Source organism: Athene noctua, chromosome 1 (assembly GCF_965140245.1).
Source record: "Athene noctua chromosome 1, bAthNoc1.hap1.1, whole genome shotgun sequence".
Taxonomy (NCBI): Eukaryota; Metazoa; Chordata; class Aves; order Strigiformes; family Strigidae; genus Athene; species Athene noctua.
Window position 1 is genome coordinate 131,689,950 of NC_134037.1, and position 15,527 is coordinate 131,705,476.

At 51.3% G+C, this 15,527-nt stretch overlaps 2 protein-coding genes across 5 annotated transcripts; one reads left to right on the top strand and one right to left on the bottom strand.

Moving 5' to 3' along the window:
• The first annotated feature begins 94 nt into the window (after positions 1-94).
• On the top strand, positions 95-3,664 carry CDCA3 (cell division cycle associated 3). 3 transcript variants are annotated; one of them, XM_074895981.1, is made up of 5 exons: positions 95-309; positions 380-509; positions 596-841; positions 1,796-1,917; positions 2,904-3,664. In XM_074895981.1, exons 1-5 carry the CDS (start codon positions 196-198, stop codon positions 3,042-3,044), a joined length of 753 nt encoding a protein of 250 aa, XP_074752082.1. In that variant the 5' UTR covers positions 95-195; the 3' UTR covers positions 3,045-3,664. The 3 variants fall into 3 exon arrangements, with proteins under 3 accessions (XP_074752082.1, XP_074752091.1, XP_074752099.1); XM_074895990.1 differs by having other exon boundaries at positions 599-841; XM_074895998.1 differs by lacking the exon at positions 596-841.
• Positions 3,665-4,038: 374 nt separating this feature from the next.
• GNB3 (G protein subunit beta 3) lies at positions 4,039-14,962 on the bottom strand. 2 transcript variants are annotated; one of them, XM_074895968.1, is made up of 10 exons: positions 14,353-14,962; positions 9,783-9,884; positions 9,161-9,199; positions 8,883-8,989; positions 8,708-8,771; positions 8,430-8,592; positions 8,237-8,300; positions 7,120-7,321; positions 5,750-5,966; positions 4,039-4,931 (listed from the first exon to the last, which is right to left on the bottom strand). In XM_074895968.1, the coding sequence occupies exons 2-10, from the start codon at positions 9,837-9,839 to the stop codon at positions 4,825-4,827; spliced, it is 1,020 nt and encodes a 339-aa protein (XP_074752069.1). In that variant the 5' UTR covers positions 9,840-9,884; positions 14,353-14,962; the 3' UTR covers positions 4,039-4,824. The 2 variants fall into 2 exon arrangements, with proteins under 2 accessions (XP_074752069.1, XP_074752059.1); XM_074895958.1 differs by having other exon boundaries at positions 8,234-8,300; positions 14,353-14,958.
• Between the last annotated feature and the right edge of the window lie 565 nt (positions 14,963-15,527).

The window sequence follows — 15,527 nt, forward strand, 5'->3', positions numbered from 1 at the left end:
TGCCGGGGAGGGGGCTGAGAAGCCGCCGGGAGGCCCCGCGGGAGACCGGGACTCGTGGGGCGTGGCCAGAGGTGGGGCGGAGCGGAGCCCCGCCTCCGTGCAGGGGCCAATGGAGCGGCGGCGCCCGGCGGGCGGGAGATTTGAATCGTTGCGGCGGGTGGGGCGGGGGAGCAGCGCGGTTGGGCGCTCGCCGTTATGGGGGTCTCCGGCAGCGCCCTGGCCACTCCCGCCGCCCCCTGTAACAGGCACCTGGCACATGTCAGCGATCCCCGTTCGCCCAGCGCCGGTATCTTGCGCACTCCCATCGAGGTAGGTGCTCGCCCTCCGGCCCGGCCCGGCCTGGCCTGGCCTGCCGCCCTCACGCCTGCACTCTCCACAGGTGCTGAGCTCCCCGGCGGTCAGCCCTCAGGCTGGCCTCGCCGAGCCGGCGGCGGGCGCCTGCCAGGACCGGGACCCGCGCTCACCCACGCCCGGCATCTCCCGCACGCCCATGAGAGCCGAGTCGAGCGGTGAGTGAGGTCGCCCCGGCGAGGGGCGGGCTGCCCGGCGCGGCCTGGCGGCTCCCCTCACCCCGTCCTTCATCCCCTCTCCCCAGTAGACAGCGTGGAGCGCCTGGTCAAGCAGCTCAGCGAGGCCTTCGGGGCTGAGGCTGCGCCGCAGCAGCCGTCGCCGCTGGGAGCGGCCTGTCCCGCCGGGGAGCCGGCAGCGGAGGAGCCGGCCTGGCGGAGCTCCCCGGGCCCGGAGGCGACCGTCGCATCGCGGGAAGAGGCAGAGAGGCCGCTGTCGCCCGACGTGGCCCCAGCTCGGCCAGCGCGCGCTGCCGGACCCGGCTTTTCCTCGGGTAAGTGCTCGGTATGGGGGTAACACACTCCGTGTACTTGAGGAGCTGCACGGCTCCTGAGAGGAGCCCCCTCGGGCGCGTGTACCTTCTCTAGGCTTGCTTGGTCGCAGATACTGTGTCCGTTCCCTCTGGTTTGGCTGTCTCCCACCCCCTCAGATAGCCTGGCCTTGGGGCTGTGCAGCTGGTGGCCCCTTTGGGAGCTGTTCTTTTGTTGACCTACTTTCCCTCAAGCGTTGAAAAGTGTTTTCAATCGGTAGTCAAAATCAAGAGGGGTATGGCAGCTCTCTCCTTGTCTGAGACAGGCTAGTGGTCATGGAGGCCTATTCAGCGGGACCTTGGAGTTTCTCCTTGGGAAGAGCTGGGGAGCAAGGTGGGAAGTGCATCTAAATGCTGTGCCTGAGTGGTGCTGAGAGTCTTTAATATAGACTGCACTTTGGAAAACTGTCCTGGGCATCTCTCTGATGAGGAGAGGCCAAGAGCTGGGACTGTTCAGCCTGGAGAAGAGAAGGCTCAAGGGGATCTTATGTATAATACTTGAAGGGGAGGTATACATAAGGAAGAGCAAGACTGTTGTCAGTGGTGACCAGAGGCAAAGAGCACAAACTGGAACATAGAAGGCTCCATCCAATCATCAGGAAACCCCTTTTTCACTGTGAGGTTGACCAAGCAGTGTAGCAGGTTGCCCACAGTTGTTACTGAATCTCCATTCTTGGAGATATTTAAAAACTATCTGGACATGGTCCTGGGCAACTGGCTCTAGATAGCTCTGCTGGAGCAGGGGAGTTGGACCAGTAGGTCCCTTCCAACCTCAACCTTTCTGTGAGCCTTTACCTGGAAGTCCTTGCGTAACAGTCTTTGCTGTGCGGGCAAGGAAGCCAGATCATAAAGGTCATGAGGCATTTAAAATCCTCTAACTTTGTCGTGACACACTGACATGTTTCTTTCTGTCATTAGGGAGCAAGCCTGTAAGGCGCAAGACCAACAACAAAATCATTGCAACATCTGGTGGAACTGGCCGCTCTCCCCTCAGCATCATACAAGATGATAATTCCCCCAGTGCTTCTGCCCCTCGCCAGGTAAAGCTTAATGATTCATACTGTGGGAGTGAAATGCTGGGGTTTCAACCCCAAGCCCCAAATTGACATATGGGTGATTCCCACAGCCCTTCACAAAGGGGGGGTGAGTTTACCTTTAAGCTTCCCTCCAGGGTGCGGCCGGCCTGGCAGGGAGAGCCATTGGGTAAATGAGCCCCAGGTGTCCCACTTAGGGATAAAAGCTGGGACCACTTGCAGGAAGGGGCAGTGTCTGTCTGTGAGGTGGATGCACTTTGCAGAGTTTCCTGTTGGGGAAGGACCTCCTGTCTCCCTGGAACTGGGCTCCAGTCAGGTCTGACTTTTGTAAACGTGGGCTGTGTAGAGATTCAGTATGTGGTTTCCTTGGTCTTATGTATTTGGTTTGACTCGGTTTCCTCCTGTCCCTTCTATGGGAGACTGCATTTCACCATTTATTCCACCCATTGTTGGTTGTGTGGTGGTGTTGTTGGGGTCAGTGGGATTGATGTTGATTATGTATAATCTGACTTGTTTGTACCCCCAGTGCTCACCCATGTACTGACCCTTTTATCTCAAATACAGTTTGGTTATTGGTCCATCTTTATGCTGGCTGTGTCCTTTATGCTAGGCCTAATAATTGGCAAAACGGGGAGGGAGAATGGGCTGAAAAAAACCCTAAATCCTTTAATTTCTCTAGTGTGTAGGGCCACAGTTTGGAACTGTGGGCTCCTAGGCCTGTAGAGCCTGTTGATTTTTGTAAGTATTTTTCTGTGTGTCAGTCTTGTCCCTAGATGTCTCCAAGTCTTGTTCAATGTCTGTATTTTTAGCCTTATATTGCTTATTTCAATGCATTCTTTCTGTAGGTTGTAGAAGTAAGTCCATCACTCTCAGACCTTGTCACAAGAGAGCTGGAGCTGAAAGTCCTGAAAATGGGCTAAGTGTTCCACTGAGAATTAGCTAACCCTCAGTTAACTTGTGTTTTACACTGTATGGTTTTTTAATTTCTCTAGGGTAAGAGACATGTGTTGGGAGAGAACCTTGGGGAGAAGAAGGAAGTGACAGTGGATCTGAGCAGGAACCTCAAATCTGGGAACTGTGCTTGGAATGACTTGAACAAAGAGAACCAACAGTGTTCTTCTGTGGAAAACTAGAGGTTTCCTTTTCCAGGATCTTGCTGTAACTTGCTTCTATGTTTTGAGAGCCTTCTAGGTGTGAGAAATCCTGCAATAGACTGAAATTCCAGACTTGTGGTCATTCTTCTCACTTATCTGTGTTGGGGAAAGGGGAAAGAGCTCTTGCTCTCTCTTCCCCCCTAGCTTGCATGCCTTATGTATAGTACAGACTTTGGTGGTTCTATTATATATAAGCTGTATTGACTTATTGTAGTTATCTATGGCAAATAAATTTGTATTAAACACTTGCTGACTGTATTTATGTCCTAATAAGACAATAGGAGTCTCCTGCTTGCCCAGTGCAATGTTTTCTTTGAGGACAAAGATTCAGGAAGAAATAGTTCAGTTTTTCATTAGCTCTAAAACTCACCCCTGTGCCTACCATGTCACCATAGAGCTGTGCTGAGAAAGGTCTGACCTTGAACTCATGCGCTATAGAGTGGGCTGGGAAGCTGCAGCTCTGCAGGAGACTGATGTATCTAGTGTCACTTCTGGAGTTCTGCTGTCCTGAAACTAAACAGATGAAGTGCTGTAGCCTGTTGCAAGGGTCTAGCATGAGGGTGGGATTCAAAATAGGATGAGATGGTATTATCTTGACCTTTTGATAAGTCACTACACCTTATTGACCTTCAGCTCTCCCTAGCAGAGTATTGGGACCTCAGGATGTTGCTTTGAGCCAAGAAGTAGAGTAGGGGCTGAACATAATGGCTGTGTCCTGTAATTGAGCTCAAATATCCAAGGTTTGCAAGGATGTGTTTTCAGTGCTCTATCCCAACTACAGCAGCAAGCCTTGGGACTAACAGCCTCTTCTCAACTAAAGCATAGGTGAGGAACACCCTCCCCTGGGGTCTTTGATGTAGAACAAGGCCTGCAGATGAGAAGTTCTCTGGATGGGGTCTGCAGGCAGTATTCACAGAAGAGTTATGTTTGCAGTAGCTCATGGCAATGCTGGAAAGAACACAGCATGCAGTGCTTAGGTGAGTTTCCTTTATTTGCCTGGCCTATGAAAATCTATAAAAGCTTGAAATCCGGGGCTGATTGCTACTGGTTAGACAAGGTTACCACACAACGCAGGAGTGAGGCAAAAAGAAGGAACATCAAGAAGCAGACAATAAATAAGAATAAATATAATATTTTCTGATATCCTGGCAGCTCTGAGGGCTACTTTTCCCCCATTTATGCACAAACAAGACTTAAGCTAAGTCTTCCCCAATGGAAAATAAGCCCAATTTACACTAGCTATTTTTTGTTTGAGGTTGCATGATAGAGATCTCAAACCCAGCATGTCTCTGAGGCGGTCTGCAGGGATATAGGACAGCTGCACAGAGAGCCTGAAGTTCAATCAGGGGCAGAGCTTGGTCAGGGACAGGGGTGTTGGATGAGGGTCCTCTGAAGGATAGGTATCAATGTGGGCAGAGGTCTTTGAAGGAATATGCAAAGTGTCTGAACTGTACTGTAATGTCCTGAGACATAATAAGGAGTGTTTTGCAGGTCTTCAAGCCTGCATGAAGCTGGAAACTGCTGGGCCTGTTTAGGGGTGGAGAGAAGGGCCAGCATGTGTGCTCCTGCTCCCCAGCTCCCCCTGCTCCCTCTCCCCAACCTCTCCCTTTCACTGGGAGACCCCTACAAGTGACTTGTGTCTAGAGACAAGCAGGAGTGGTAGGTAGGCATTTCTGTTGTGCTCAGCTGATGATGCTGTTTGCATGGGCTCAGGCTGTGGGCTGTGCTTCTGCTGCTCTTTCCCTCTCTGCTGCAGTCCTCAGTTCCAAATCTTGAGGAAGCTGTCCCAGGAGCCGGTGGCAACGGCCATGCCATCTGCTGTCACCCCCAGGCAGCTCACTCTGTTGTCATGGCCAGAAAGGATTCCTATGGAGGGAAAGAAGAGAGGTCAGAAAAATAAGTGAGGCCTGGGAGAGATGAAGGGATTGACCACGCTGAGGATATGCATAATAGACTGCGTACCTACACGCCTGTGTATCATGGTGCCTGTTTCTGCACAATGCGTTATAATCAGTATGTGGCTAATAAAAACAAACATGCAGAAGAAGTTTTGTTCTACCACTCAAGGGACTGTCCAAAGAACAATATTCTTGGAAAGGTCTGGCTAGCTGAATCCTCACACAACTGCTATCACTCTCGAGCAATGGTAGGACTAAGAAAGGATAGCATCCTTGATAAGACAGAAACATCAATGCTGCTGGTGGGTTGCATTATAAACTTTCAGAGGCTAGGGGCCACATCTGAAAGAAAAATGGCACTTGGGTATTCTGTGTGTAAGCATCACAGAGTATCCAGAGGGGTTGGATGGAGGCCCAGGTTCATGCTCAGCTTGGTGCCTGGCTACCAAGCGGCACTGTGAGTGCAAACTGCACAGGCTAGGAGAAAGTAGGAAATACTACTGGTGTCTGTGAGCGTTTTTAGCTAATAGGAACCTTAATGCTCTTTTCCCCCTTGAAACAATGTTGTTTAAAGGTTTGACTTCCTTAATGTTAAAAACAATAGTTCTTCTATACGAAAGAGAGTTATACTAGTTATGGTGTACTCCTTAAGTGTGAGGAAGTTTTGTTGGGTTTCAGTCAGTATAAGATGTGTCCCTTTTAGAAAAAATAAAAGCCTTTTCCTTGCCTTGGCAGGGACAGAAGACCTTGCAGGGACTGAAAGAGGTACCTCTGGGAGCCACTCACCCACACGCTCTGCTTTCAGGGAGTCCCAGATGTTGCAGTTGAAGTCATCATATCCAGCAAGCAAGAGGCGCCCACTGCGAGAGAAGGCGACTGATGTGATTCCACAGATGATGCTCTCGTGAGAGTATACTACGAGCTCCTGGTCTGCCCGGAGGTCAAAGAGGCGACAAGTGGCATCATCTGAGCCGGTGCAGATGGCTTCACCATTAGGAAAGAACTGAGGAGGGCACACACCAGATTTTAATCAAGCCATGCCTTACAGATTTCCTCAACTCTTTGCCTCCCTGCTAACCACCAGGAAGCCACAGACATTGGGAAACCCAGCGGGACAAGGCACTGGATCATAAAAATTGAGTCTGCTTAATGAGGAGACTGATGCTTCTCCTAACATCTAGTAAACACCTTCCACCTCAAGAAAGCAAATGACCTAGGGGCTAGAGCTATTGCAAGATGTCCCAGTGCTTGAGGAAGGATTATTGTCTCTCACTCCAGCTGTTAGTTCGGGGTTTGACAAGTGTCCGCCCATTATCCCCCAGATGGGGTCTGGCATGATTCAGAGTTACAGAAGTTATGCCTTCCTCTGTCTGACCACCATACCCCAACCTTCTCATACACATTCCTTTTCTGTGTCCTTGCACTGAGGAGCAAGAAAAAACTCCTCAGGAGCAGGTATGGCAGAAAACCATATGGCCACAGGGTAAACTACAGGACAGGTGAGAAAAGCTGTACTAATTGAAGTTCAGTAGAGGGTGGTTCAAGAAAGCAGACACTGCGGGAAGATGGCAAAATCATTCGGTTAGTGGCATGGGATTAAACTGATACGTTTCTTGTCCTGCCACCTCTAGGGCTCTGCTTTGAATCCTTGCCTCTGAGGGACATACTTGCTCCAAAAGTCTGTGCTGCCTCCTGTGAAGACTGCACCTTCAGAGGATCTCTTCTCTGACCCCAAGTTCCCACCTCTGCTGTCTGGAGCTGACCAGGACCCTCAGCTGAGTTAGGTATTCCTGCTGCCTCACCTGTGTCTTGCTCCTGGGGCATGCCTGAACCATGTTCCCAACAGCTGCTATGAGCAAAGCTGTATTAGGGTGCTGAGCTCCACAGACCACGGTGTGCTGGCTGAGTCCAAGCAGTGTTTTGAGTCAGACCTAGATGCTTTGGTGCCCTGGACCCTGGGAAGAGCCAGCCTCTAAACTTCAGTGAACTCAGGCCCTCCCTGCTTCAGGTTGGATCATGGGGCCAGGGTCTCCTGAGACCCTTTTTCCCCACGCAACTCTTGATAGCTTCTTTCAGCCTTGTCCTGGGACTGTTTCAGACCTGGTCCACCCTCCATTTTCCTTGCTTCCCCACCACTGTGCAGACAACATACATACACAGATGGCGTTGATATCAGACTCGTGCCCTGAGAAGGTCTGACGGCAGGTGCCTTCCCGCACATCCCACAGTTTGGCAGTAGCATCACAAGCCCCAGAGATGAAAAGTTTGAAGTCTGGGGAGACAGCCAAGCTCATACAGTCTCCAGTGTGACCCAGGAACACAGTCTTCTGCTGCCCCGTCTCAATGTCCCAGAGAGCACTGAAGGAGAGGAGAGAACTTCTCAGAGCCAGCCCAGGCAGGACAGACTGACAGCTGGGCTGAAGAGCTGTCCCACTCGCAAACAAAAGGAGAGAAGCCACGGACCTGGCTACATCATGAGAAAATGGGTGAGAGTACCGCTGGAGTCAGCTGTATACAACAGGAGATATCCTCACAGCTGTTGCTGGTCATACCTTTACCAAAGCAGAGTTAGACTAAGGCTGAGAGTGAGCTTTGACCATATTCCCATAACTGCAGCAGTTGAAAGAAATACTGAGAGGAGGTAAGAGGGACCCACAGGCACAAAAAGCTGTGCTGAATCCACACCCATAGGATGCACAGGCCACGTTCACTGGGATCCCACGTTACAGACAGGCAAGCAAGGCCTGTGTAACCTTGATCTCTGATGGAAATGCCACATCCTGACTTGTCCTCAGTCAAGAGGTTCTTCCAAAGCAGGTGTTGGGGATGGGGTGGATAAAGACTTGGCACTGCTCAAAGTCAGCACAGTGAGACCTGAGAGCCAGGAACCAAAGGATCCAGGCACTGGATTTGCAGGTGTCCCTTGCACAGTGAGCAAGATCTGAAAAGTGGAGCATGTGTCTGGGCTCCACATAAATTTATGATGTTTTCTGTCCTGGGATAAATGCCACTGTGCTTTGTGAGAGCTGACAACATGGTCCCTATGCTTCACCAGGAGACCTGCATCTTGACCTGACCTCAACTGGGAAAAGAAGAACCTGTTCTGCCAAGGGAAGAAGAATGGATCTGGCTTCCTAAGGTGCTCTGTGTAGGAGTAATTCATCCTTAGATCATGGACTGCTACAGAGCAAAAGGACTGTGCTTGCTGACGTGTGCTCTGCCTCTAAGAGCCATGGGTGATGTCACTAGGGTGCAGAAGATAACACTCACCACGTGGTATCTCCAGAGCTAGTCACGATATTGTTATCATCAAGAAACCGGCAGCAGGAGAGGTAACCTGGGAAGTGGAAACAAGCAAATATGAGAAACAGGGCAGGGCTAGAAGAGTGAGGTTTGGAAGCAGTGGGCGCCCAGGTGGCAGGTGGGCAGCACACACACACACACACACACACACACACACACACACCTGTATGGGCTGAGAGTTCTCTGCTCACTTTGACGTTGCCTTCCCGAGTCTTGAGGCTGTAGATGGAGCACATGTTGTCAAGGCCCCCACAGGCCACAAAATTACCTGAGGGGGCATAGGCACAGGTCATGACCCAGGAAGAACGCAAAGGGATGGCATGAACCTGGGAGAACAAAAAACCGTGTTGGCACTCTGGTAGCAGAGAGAGCAGGGCAAGGGCGCTAGCTCCAAGGGGACCCACTCCTGCACCCTGCTTGCTGCAGTCCTCTCAGTCCTACCTTGTTGGTTGTGTATGTGTCCCACACAATCAGTTTCCCATCTTGTGAGGCACTGACCAGAAGTCTGTGAGGGAGGAACAAGACTATGTTAGGAGCTCTCTTTCCATCAGAGTTGTCTTGCCCTTCACCCCCCTGTGCTGTCCCGCACCCAGCAGGTCAGCAGCATCTCTCTCACTTGGAGTCCGTGGACCAGTGCATGGCGTAGATCTTGGCCAGGTGCCCACGTAGGGTCCTTCGGGTCCGCATCTGGATGCGGCCAACAACCTCCATTCCAGACACAATCTGAGGAAAGAGTGGGGGAAAAGAAAGAATTGATTTTGGACTGGCAGGAGCTTTACTGCTGCCCATATCTCTGCCTCCTAACTGTGTTTCCCAATTGGAGAAAGTCCCTATTGGAGTGGTGCTACCTGACCCCTACACATACTCACCTGCCCAGCCAGCACTGCCCCTTACCTGAGCAAGCGTTGTGTCTGCACACGCTTTCCGGGCATCCTGGAGAAGAGACAAGAGCAGATGAGACAGGAAAAAAAGCTGTGTGATGAAGGCAATGGCAAGTGAAATTCAGAGGCACAACCTGGGGGCTGCTAGAAGTAGGAACTGTGGCTTTGCTCTGTTTGGATCGTGGCCAGCACAAGGGGATCCTGGTCTGTGACTAGGGCACCTTGGCACCAGTCAGACATCAGGAAGGTGAGCCAAAACTGCTCAGCATCCAGTTCCTCATGCTACACCCTTTCCATGGATCCTCCTACCTGGCAGAACACCAGTTGCCTCCCAGAGAGAGGATGTCCTGGGGTCACACTACACTCTTTGGCCTCTTGCAGACACAGTGCCAGTGGCCACTTCCTTCTCACCATTGCAGTGGCCCCTCTTCTCTCCCTCCCTCCTCCTCCACTTCTTCCCCCACCATGCTATGAAGATCTCCCTTAGCACTTCAATAAAGGGTTGTGCAGAACTGCAGAGGGCTCCAAGGATGTAGGTGGAGAAAGCTCAATCCAAGTTGTGGCTGAGGAGGAGAACTTGGACGTGGGGTGGGTAGACACTTTCTCAGCATTTTCACGACTGCTGCCAGCATTACCGCAATCTGCTTCTTCAGCTGCTCAGCCTCCTGCTTCATCTGTTCCATTTCCCCCATCTTTCTGACCTAGGAGTGGTTCCTCCACGTGGGGCAGCCTTGATTCTGAGGAGACAAACCAAGGGAGAGAGCTGTGAGGTAGAAAGGGCACTAATATGACTTCTCAGTTAGGCACATGTAGGTAGCTCTGATAAAGAGCAACCATTTATTGGCTGAATGCTTGGTAATGTTGTGCTGTATCTGGTTAAAGACCTTAGCATTTGGAAAGATAGTCTGGGCCTGGTCAAAGGTCCATTTGGCCTTGTATCCTGTTTATGTGTACACTGGGAAGCTGAAGACCTCCAGAGTCTCTTGCTGAGGTTCTGGCCACACTCGTTCCCTTACCTCTTTAACTCCTCCATTCCAAGCCCTACCAAGTGCTGGGTCCTCTTCATCAGCTTCTCCCTGTCCATGCATAGCTAAGCTGTCCATCTCAGCTCCAGGAGGAGGAAACAATGTGGGGAGTCCAATGCCTATTTCTGATCATTTGTCATAGGCAAAGTGGCACCAGGCAGTGCCCACCAGCTCTTTGACCATCAAGGAAATCTGAGGGCTGCTGAGGTGCTCTGTCAGGGTTCCCTTCTAGTTTTCCATCCAAAAAAGAAAAAAAAAATAAAATAAAGGTGGATGCCTAAGGAAGAATCTAAGAAAAACATAAGCAGATAGTGGTATTTGTCCTGCTTTCCTAACCCTGGCTTTTCACTGATGTCCAAAGCTAGAGGCAGCATGACTGTACACAAGTCCTTGGTGGATTTCTCTTCCATGCCTTTTTCCTCCCAATTTTTGTGTCCATGTCAAAACTTATCATCCTCAGTTTCCCGCGGTGATGAGTTCTACAGCTTAGTGGCAGGCTCTGCAAAGAAGTTCCTGGTTCTGCTGCTCCCCAGTGGCACTAGTTCCACTTGGTGGTCTCTAGCTTTTGAGTTGGAAGAATTAGCAAATAACTGGCCTCTATTCACCTCAGCATCACTTGGTATTTTATAGATCTTTGTCATCCATCTCTCTTCCAGACTGCAGAACACACTTAAGCCATTCCTCCCGTGTAAGCCATTACATCCTATTACCTCTGTTGTTCTCTAAGCCCTTTTCAGTTATTTACAGAGTATAGATGATATGTTTTTGCAGAGAGAGCAGTGAACCAGAACTGTAATCCATATTCAAGATACACGTGCACCATATGTTCTCTCTTTCTTGTTATGTGCACTTAAAACTTCTCCAGTGATTCTAACATCTCCCACTCTTATTGATGAATCTGGTCTTTAATTGCTTCAGTCTTTCTCCTGGGTCAGTGTGAGTGTCCAGATGTGCTCCAGGTGTGGTTCATCATTAGAACCAGCACTTTGTCCCAAGGCCAAGAAATGCTCCAGCAGCATCTGCAGAATTTCTCTTAGTCCCTGTGGTTCACATTGCCTCCATTTCCCTCTGGCCTGAAGGCCTTGTCTCTTCCAGTCAGTGGAGCTTTGGGTCCTTCCATGCCAGGCTGTGGGCAAGCTCATGCAGATAGCTCCCAAGTCCTACCTTTGCTCTCTGCTTTGCAGAGCTCTCTGCGTTTTCATCCAGAATCCCTTCCCCTGAATGTCTCCGTGGCTTTCTTTGAGTGAGTTTCTGCTCGGTCAATGACTCCTACTTTGAGTGCAGGAAAGACAGGGAGATACAGGCTTCCAATAGCTACTGGGAGGCATGAGCTTACCCCAGTGGGAGGCTACTTCAGGCTGTACTTTGCAGAAAAGGATTTGTACCTGCTGCCTACAAGTCTGAATGGAGCCACATACTGCTGCCTCTTCCCTGCTCTCTGCCCGTGCACTGTACGTGGCTGCTGGCCCATTCTGCTGGCCCCAGCGCATGGTGAAGGAGCAGGCTTGGGGCCCAGGGCTATACTGTCAGAGCCTGGAGGCATGTGCTGCAGTAATGGCCTGGGCCCTTATCACCGGTCCTTTTCTTATCTCATTTTGACATATGAGGGGGTTCCTTGCAGGAAGGCTGCTTGAGTGATGCAGGCCATGAAAGCCCACCTGCATGTACCTTTCCTTCGGGAAGGGGCTGGGCACCCCACGCCATCTCTCAGGTAACTGACAAAGTGGGGAGATGCTGGGGAAGGCCTTGCACATTTCGGTATCTTGTGGCCCTTGCCCCCTGACCTTGATGTAAATTCAAGCTGTGGAGACTGTGACCAGCTCTGGTTGCTGCCCACCAGTGCACTAGGTGGCAAACCTGAACTTCCAGCCACCCTATGGAGACCAGCCCTACCACTGTAGTCTACACCTTCCCCTTTCTCAGTTTTCCCTAGGACTGATCCTACCTCCCATCCATCAGCACTAAGCTTTGGATTGTTCCCTCTGGATTTCTCCTTCCAGTCTCCTCTTCTTGGTCCTCAAGCTCTCCAGGCTGTTATTTCACACACCTCTGGCCGTCTGAGATCATTGTCCACCCATTGCCCTAATCTGTCTTTGTGGACTTTTGGTTTTGCCCACCCAGACCTGCACGGAGATGGGAGCCTTGTTCTCTCTTCCAGGTTCTGCCCCAGGTGAAGCAGGCTGCACACGTCCTCCTCATTACCCATCAGATCCCCAGTCTTCCTTGCATCTCTCCTGCTTTTTTACCATTCTCTTTCCTTCCCTGGGTGTTTCTCTCTCCACTCTGGCACTAGCGTGGGAGCACCAGTTCACAGGCATCTGCTCTGTGAAGTCACACAACCAGATGAGGGGCTTTTGGAGCCGGTCAGCAGATCAAAGGGCAGAGGGATGATGTTGAGGACGGATAAAAAGGGCTAAATATAGACAAGGTGCAGCTTAGGTTCAGGACTCTGTCCAAACCCTTAAATCCCTTTGAGAGAACACTCTAAATGAAGTTAAGAATTGTTCTCAGCCTCAGAAGGACGAGGAGCCAGTGATAAGTAATAGCTCCAACTTTGTCTGTCATCCTCACCCATCATGTCCCAGTGCAATTTGTGGAGAGTGAGTTGCCTGGTCCCCAGAGGAGCGCAGCTGCCTCCCAGGAGGATCATGGCTGTGCAAAAGAGCAGCTTGTCATGGTCATGTAAATTTAGGACAGGAAATGGAGGAACCAAATGGGGAAAGAACAGAGGAGAGGGAATGGAGTTTGGAGGGCAAAGGCATGTTTCTGCCATGACCAGCAGGACCTTAGGGATCCCCATTTCTTGTGGACCCACAGATCAGTTCATGGTTGTTCATGGTAGCTACCTAGCCTGGTTTTAATAGGAAAGGCACATGCTCGGTGCTTTCTGGAAGTAAGGGCTCTCTCGGCTGGATGCTAAGCAGTAGAAACCAAGTCCTCAGGCACCTTTGAAAAAGTAATTCACCACCTCAGCATTGCAAAGAGCTACTGACAGGAGGACCTTGGCACCAGTACTGGTCCAGAGCTGTGCTTCCTACAAGCATCACTACAGCCAAACAGCTTGGGCTTAGTCAGTTCATGCCAGTCCTCTTCTGAGCTCTGCCTTGGCTGTGCTTAACCAGTTCACAGTTCCTGGCTTTTGAAACCACGTTTCATTTCTTTTGCTCTCCAACATGACAGTTCTTTCTTTCCTGCCTTTTCTCACAAACTTGCTGGAGGCTCCTGCTGTAGCACTCCTGTCTATGGGCAACCAGACCAATCCAGAGCCCTTGGGTGGCTGCTTGTAGCAGACCACACGCCTCTACTGTGGTGAGAGGCTGAGGTCTGGAATCATCCACCTCCTGCCTTTTGCTGCTGTGCCATGGCTTTTCAGGGCAGTGGCTATGTCCTTTGCACCATGCCATGGCGGGGTCCCAGCCTGCACCCCCAGGGGCTTTCCTACCAAGCCACCTGCATCACTCCCCTGTGGGGCTTGGGGTGCAAGTGGGGGGGTGGGAGGAAAGGGGAGGTGAACTTCCTTATTTCCTATCCTCCAGGTAGCTTCCCCCACATTGGGGAGGGAGTGGTCCCTCTGTGAGATTCTGGGAGAGGGCTGTAAATAAAGGAAAGGTGTAGAATGGAGAACTGAGTATTAACAGGCAGCATCCCTGAGTCTCTGTGTAATCCCTGGCTGGCCACGCACACTTGCCCTGGTGACCCTGGGCTCCTTGCAGAGCCGGATGCAGAGATGATCCCCCTCTCCTATGATAGAGATCAAAGGCCATGGTAAAATTACCCTGCTCTGCTTCTTGCTTTCTGAGGGCTCCTTCTCCGTCCAGAAAAACAGCCAGCTGCAAAGAGGTGTGCACAGGGGCACACTGGGTGTGCAGGACTCTCTATGGGTAGTGAGTGCCAGGTCCCTCAGCAGGGGCTTTACCCTCCTGTTCCAGTCTAGAAACTGGTGAGATTTACCCGCCAAGGGGAGAACAGGCAACCCCATCCCACCACAATGCCCTTCATCATCGCAAAGACATCTCATTGCTGACCCCAAATCCTTCCACACCATAATCTTCCCTCCCACACCCTCTGATGGAATCAGTCCCTGTACAAAGACTTCCCACAGAATTACATCAAGAAACTCAGGGTCCCAAATGCCAGGCTCACCAAGGTGACCTCAGGCATCGCAAGGCAGCATCCTTACCGAGATCTGTAGAGTGAGGTGGGTTGCAGTTGCTCCTGGATGGGGCGCTCACGGCCTGCCTCCCCTGCTGAGAATGAGTCTTCACTGGCGAGAAGCCCCTTGTCCCTCTGCGGTCTCCAGTCAGTCCTGCCTGTCCACCCAGCAAGTCTCTTGCTCCCTCTCTACTCCTCAGTCTCTCCCAGGACTGATCTCCCCATGGGGAGTTGGAAGGCTGTGGACAGGAGGGGTCAGGGGAGGGCTGATTCCAGGAGCAGCATCAGGCAAATTAAATCAGACACCAGAGACTTGGGGAAATCGGATTGGGACGTAATGCAAAGCAGGTGGATGGGGAGGGGTGAAAAGAGTAGCATGCTGCTCCTAGAGGGAAAAAAACCATCACAGGCAGATTTGACTCTCTCTGTTCATATCAGCCACAAACTAATAAAGTGAAGATTTGCCAGGAAAGGCTAGGATTATCAGCCACTGGGGCAGAGCTTGCTGCACCTCAGGGTCCATGGGTATTCCCATTTTCCCAGGGACAGCATGCCACTGGGCAAGGCAGGAGGAGGGATGGTGTTACCCTGTCAAGGGAAAAACAATGGCAAAGCCAGGGTCACACCCTCTCCGGGCAGCAAACTGGGCTCTGCATGGGGAAAACAGAACTGGGTACAGGGGCCAGGGGTGGCAAAAAGATTTGGTGGCGTGCCTTTTGGCAGCCACTTTAGTGGGATGCTGCGAGGGGATTATCTTGGCCTCAATCTCTTTTAATCTCTCCTGAGGCTTTGGCCCAAGCCCGAGATAAATACCTTTTAACGGATCTCATCTGACGTCAGGAGGCCATCAGTCTAATCACCCAGGCCACCTTTGGGCAAAGCAAGTGGGAGATATGGACACTGGCCCCTCACCCCCCAACACGCCCTCATCAAGCAGGAACCACCCAGTGCCCCCACATAAATCATCGGGATGGACATGAGGGAAGGGATGTGGTAGACCTCTCACCAGGGAGAGGGAATCTGAAATACACACATGAAATTGTCTTTTTCCTGCAACCCTGGGAAGGACGTGAGGCAAAAAGGGTTGCTGATGTGGGTTTCCCAAGCCCGTGTATTAAGGATGTGCTGGGATTCAGATTGAAGAAAGGTTTCCCTTTCCATGGAGCAGCGGCCCTGTATCATTCACCCACCTCTTCCATCACT

What these genes read in the sequence shown, in the direction of transcription:
- CDCA3 (XM_074895981.1), top strand. Translation starts at nt 196, where the DNA reads ATGGGGGTCTCCGGCAGCGCCCTGGCCACTCCCGCCGCCCCCTGTAAC. An exon ending in CGGACCCGGCTTTTCCTCGG is followed by an intron (nt 842 to 1,795) that starts GTAAGTGCTCGG and finishes TTCTGTCATTAG; the next exon opens with GGAGCAAGCCTGTAAGGCGC. An exon ending in GTGCTTCTGCCCCTCGCCAG is followed by an intron (nt 1,918 to 2,903) that starts GTAAAGCTTAAT and finishes TAATTTCTCTAG; the next exon opens with GGTAAGAGACATGTGTTGGG.
- GNB3 (XM_074895958.1), bottom strand. Translation starts at nt 9,839, where the DNA reads ATGGGGGAAATGGAACAGATGAAGCAGGAGGCTGAGCAGCTGAAGAAG. An exon ending in CAGACACAACGCTTGCTCAG is followed by an intron (nt 8,990 to 9,160) that starts GTAAGGGGCAGT and finishes CTCTTTCCTCAG; the next exon opens with ATTGTGTCTGGAATGGAGGT. An exon ending in CTGATATCAACGCCATCTGT is followed by an intron (nt 5,967 to 7,119) that starts GTATGTATGTTG and finishes TGCCCTCCTCAG; the next exon opens with TTCTTTCCTAATGGTGAAGC.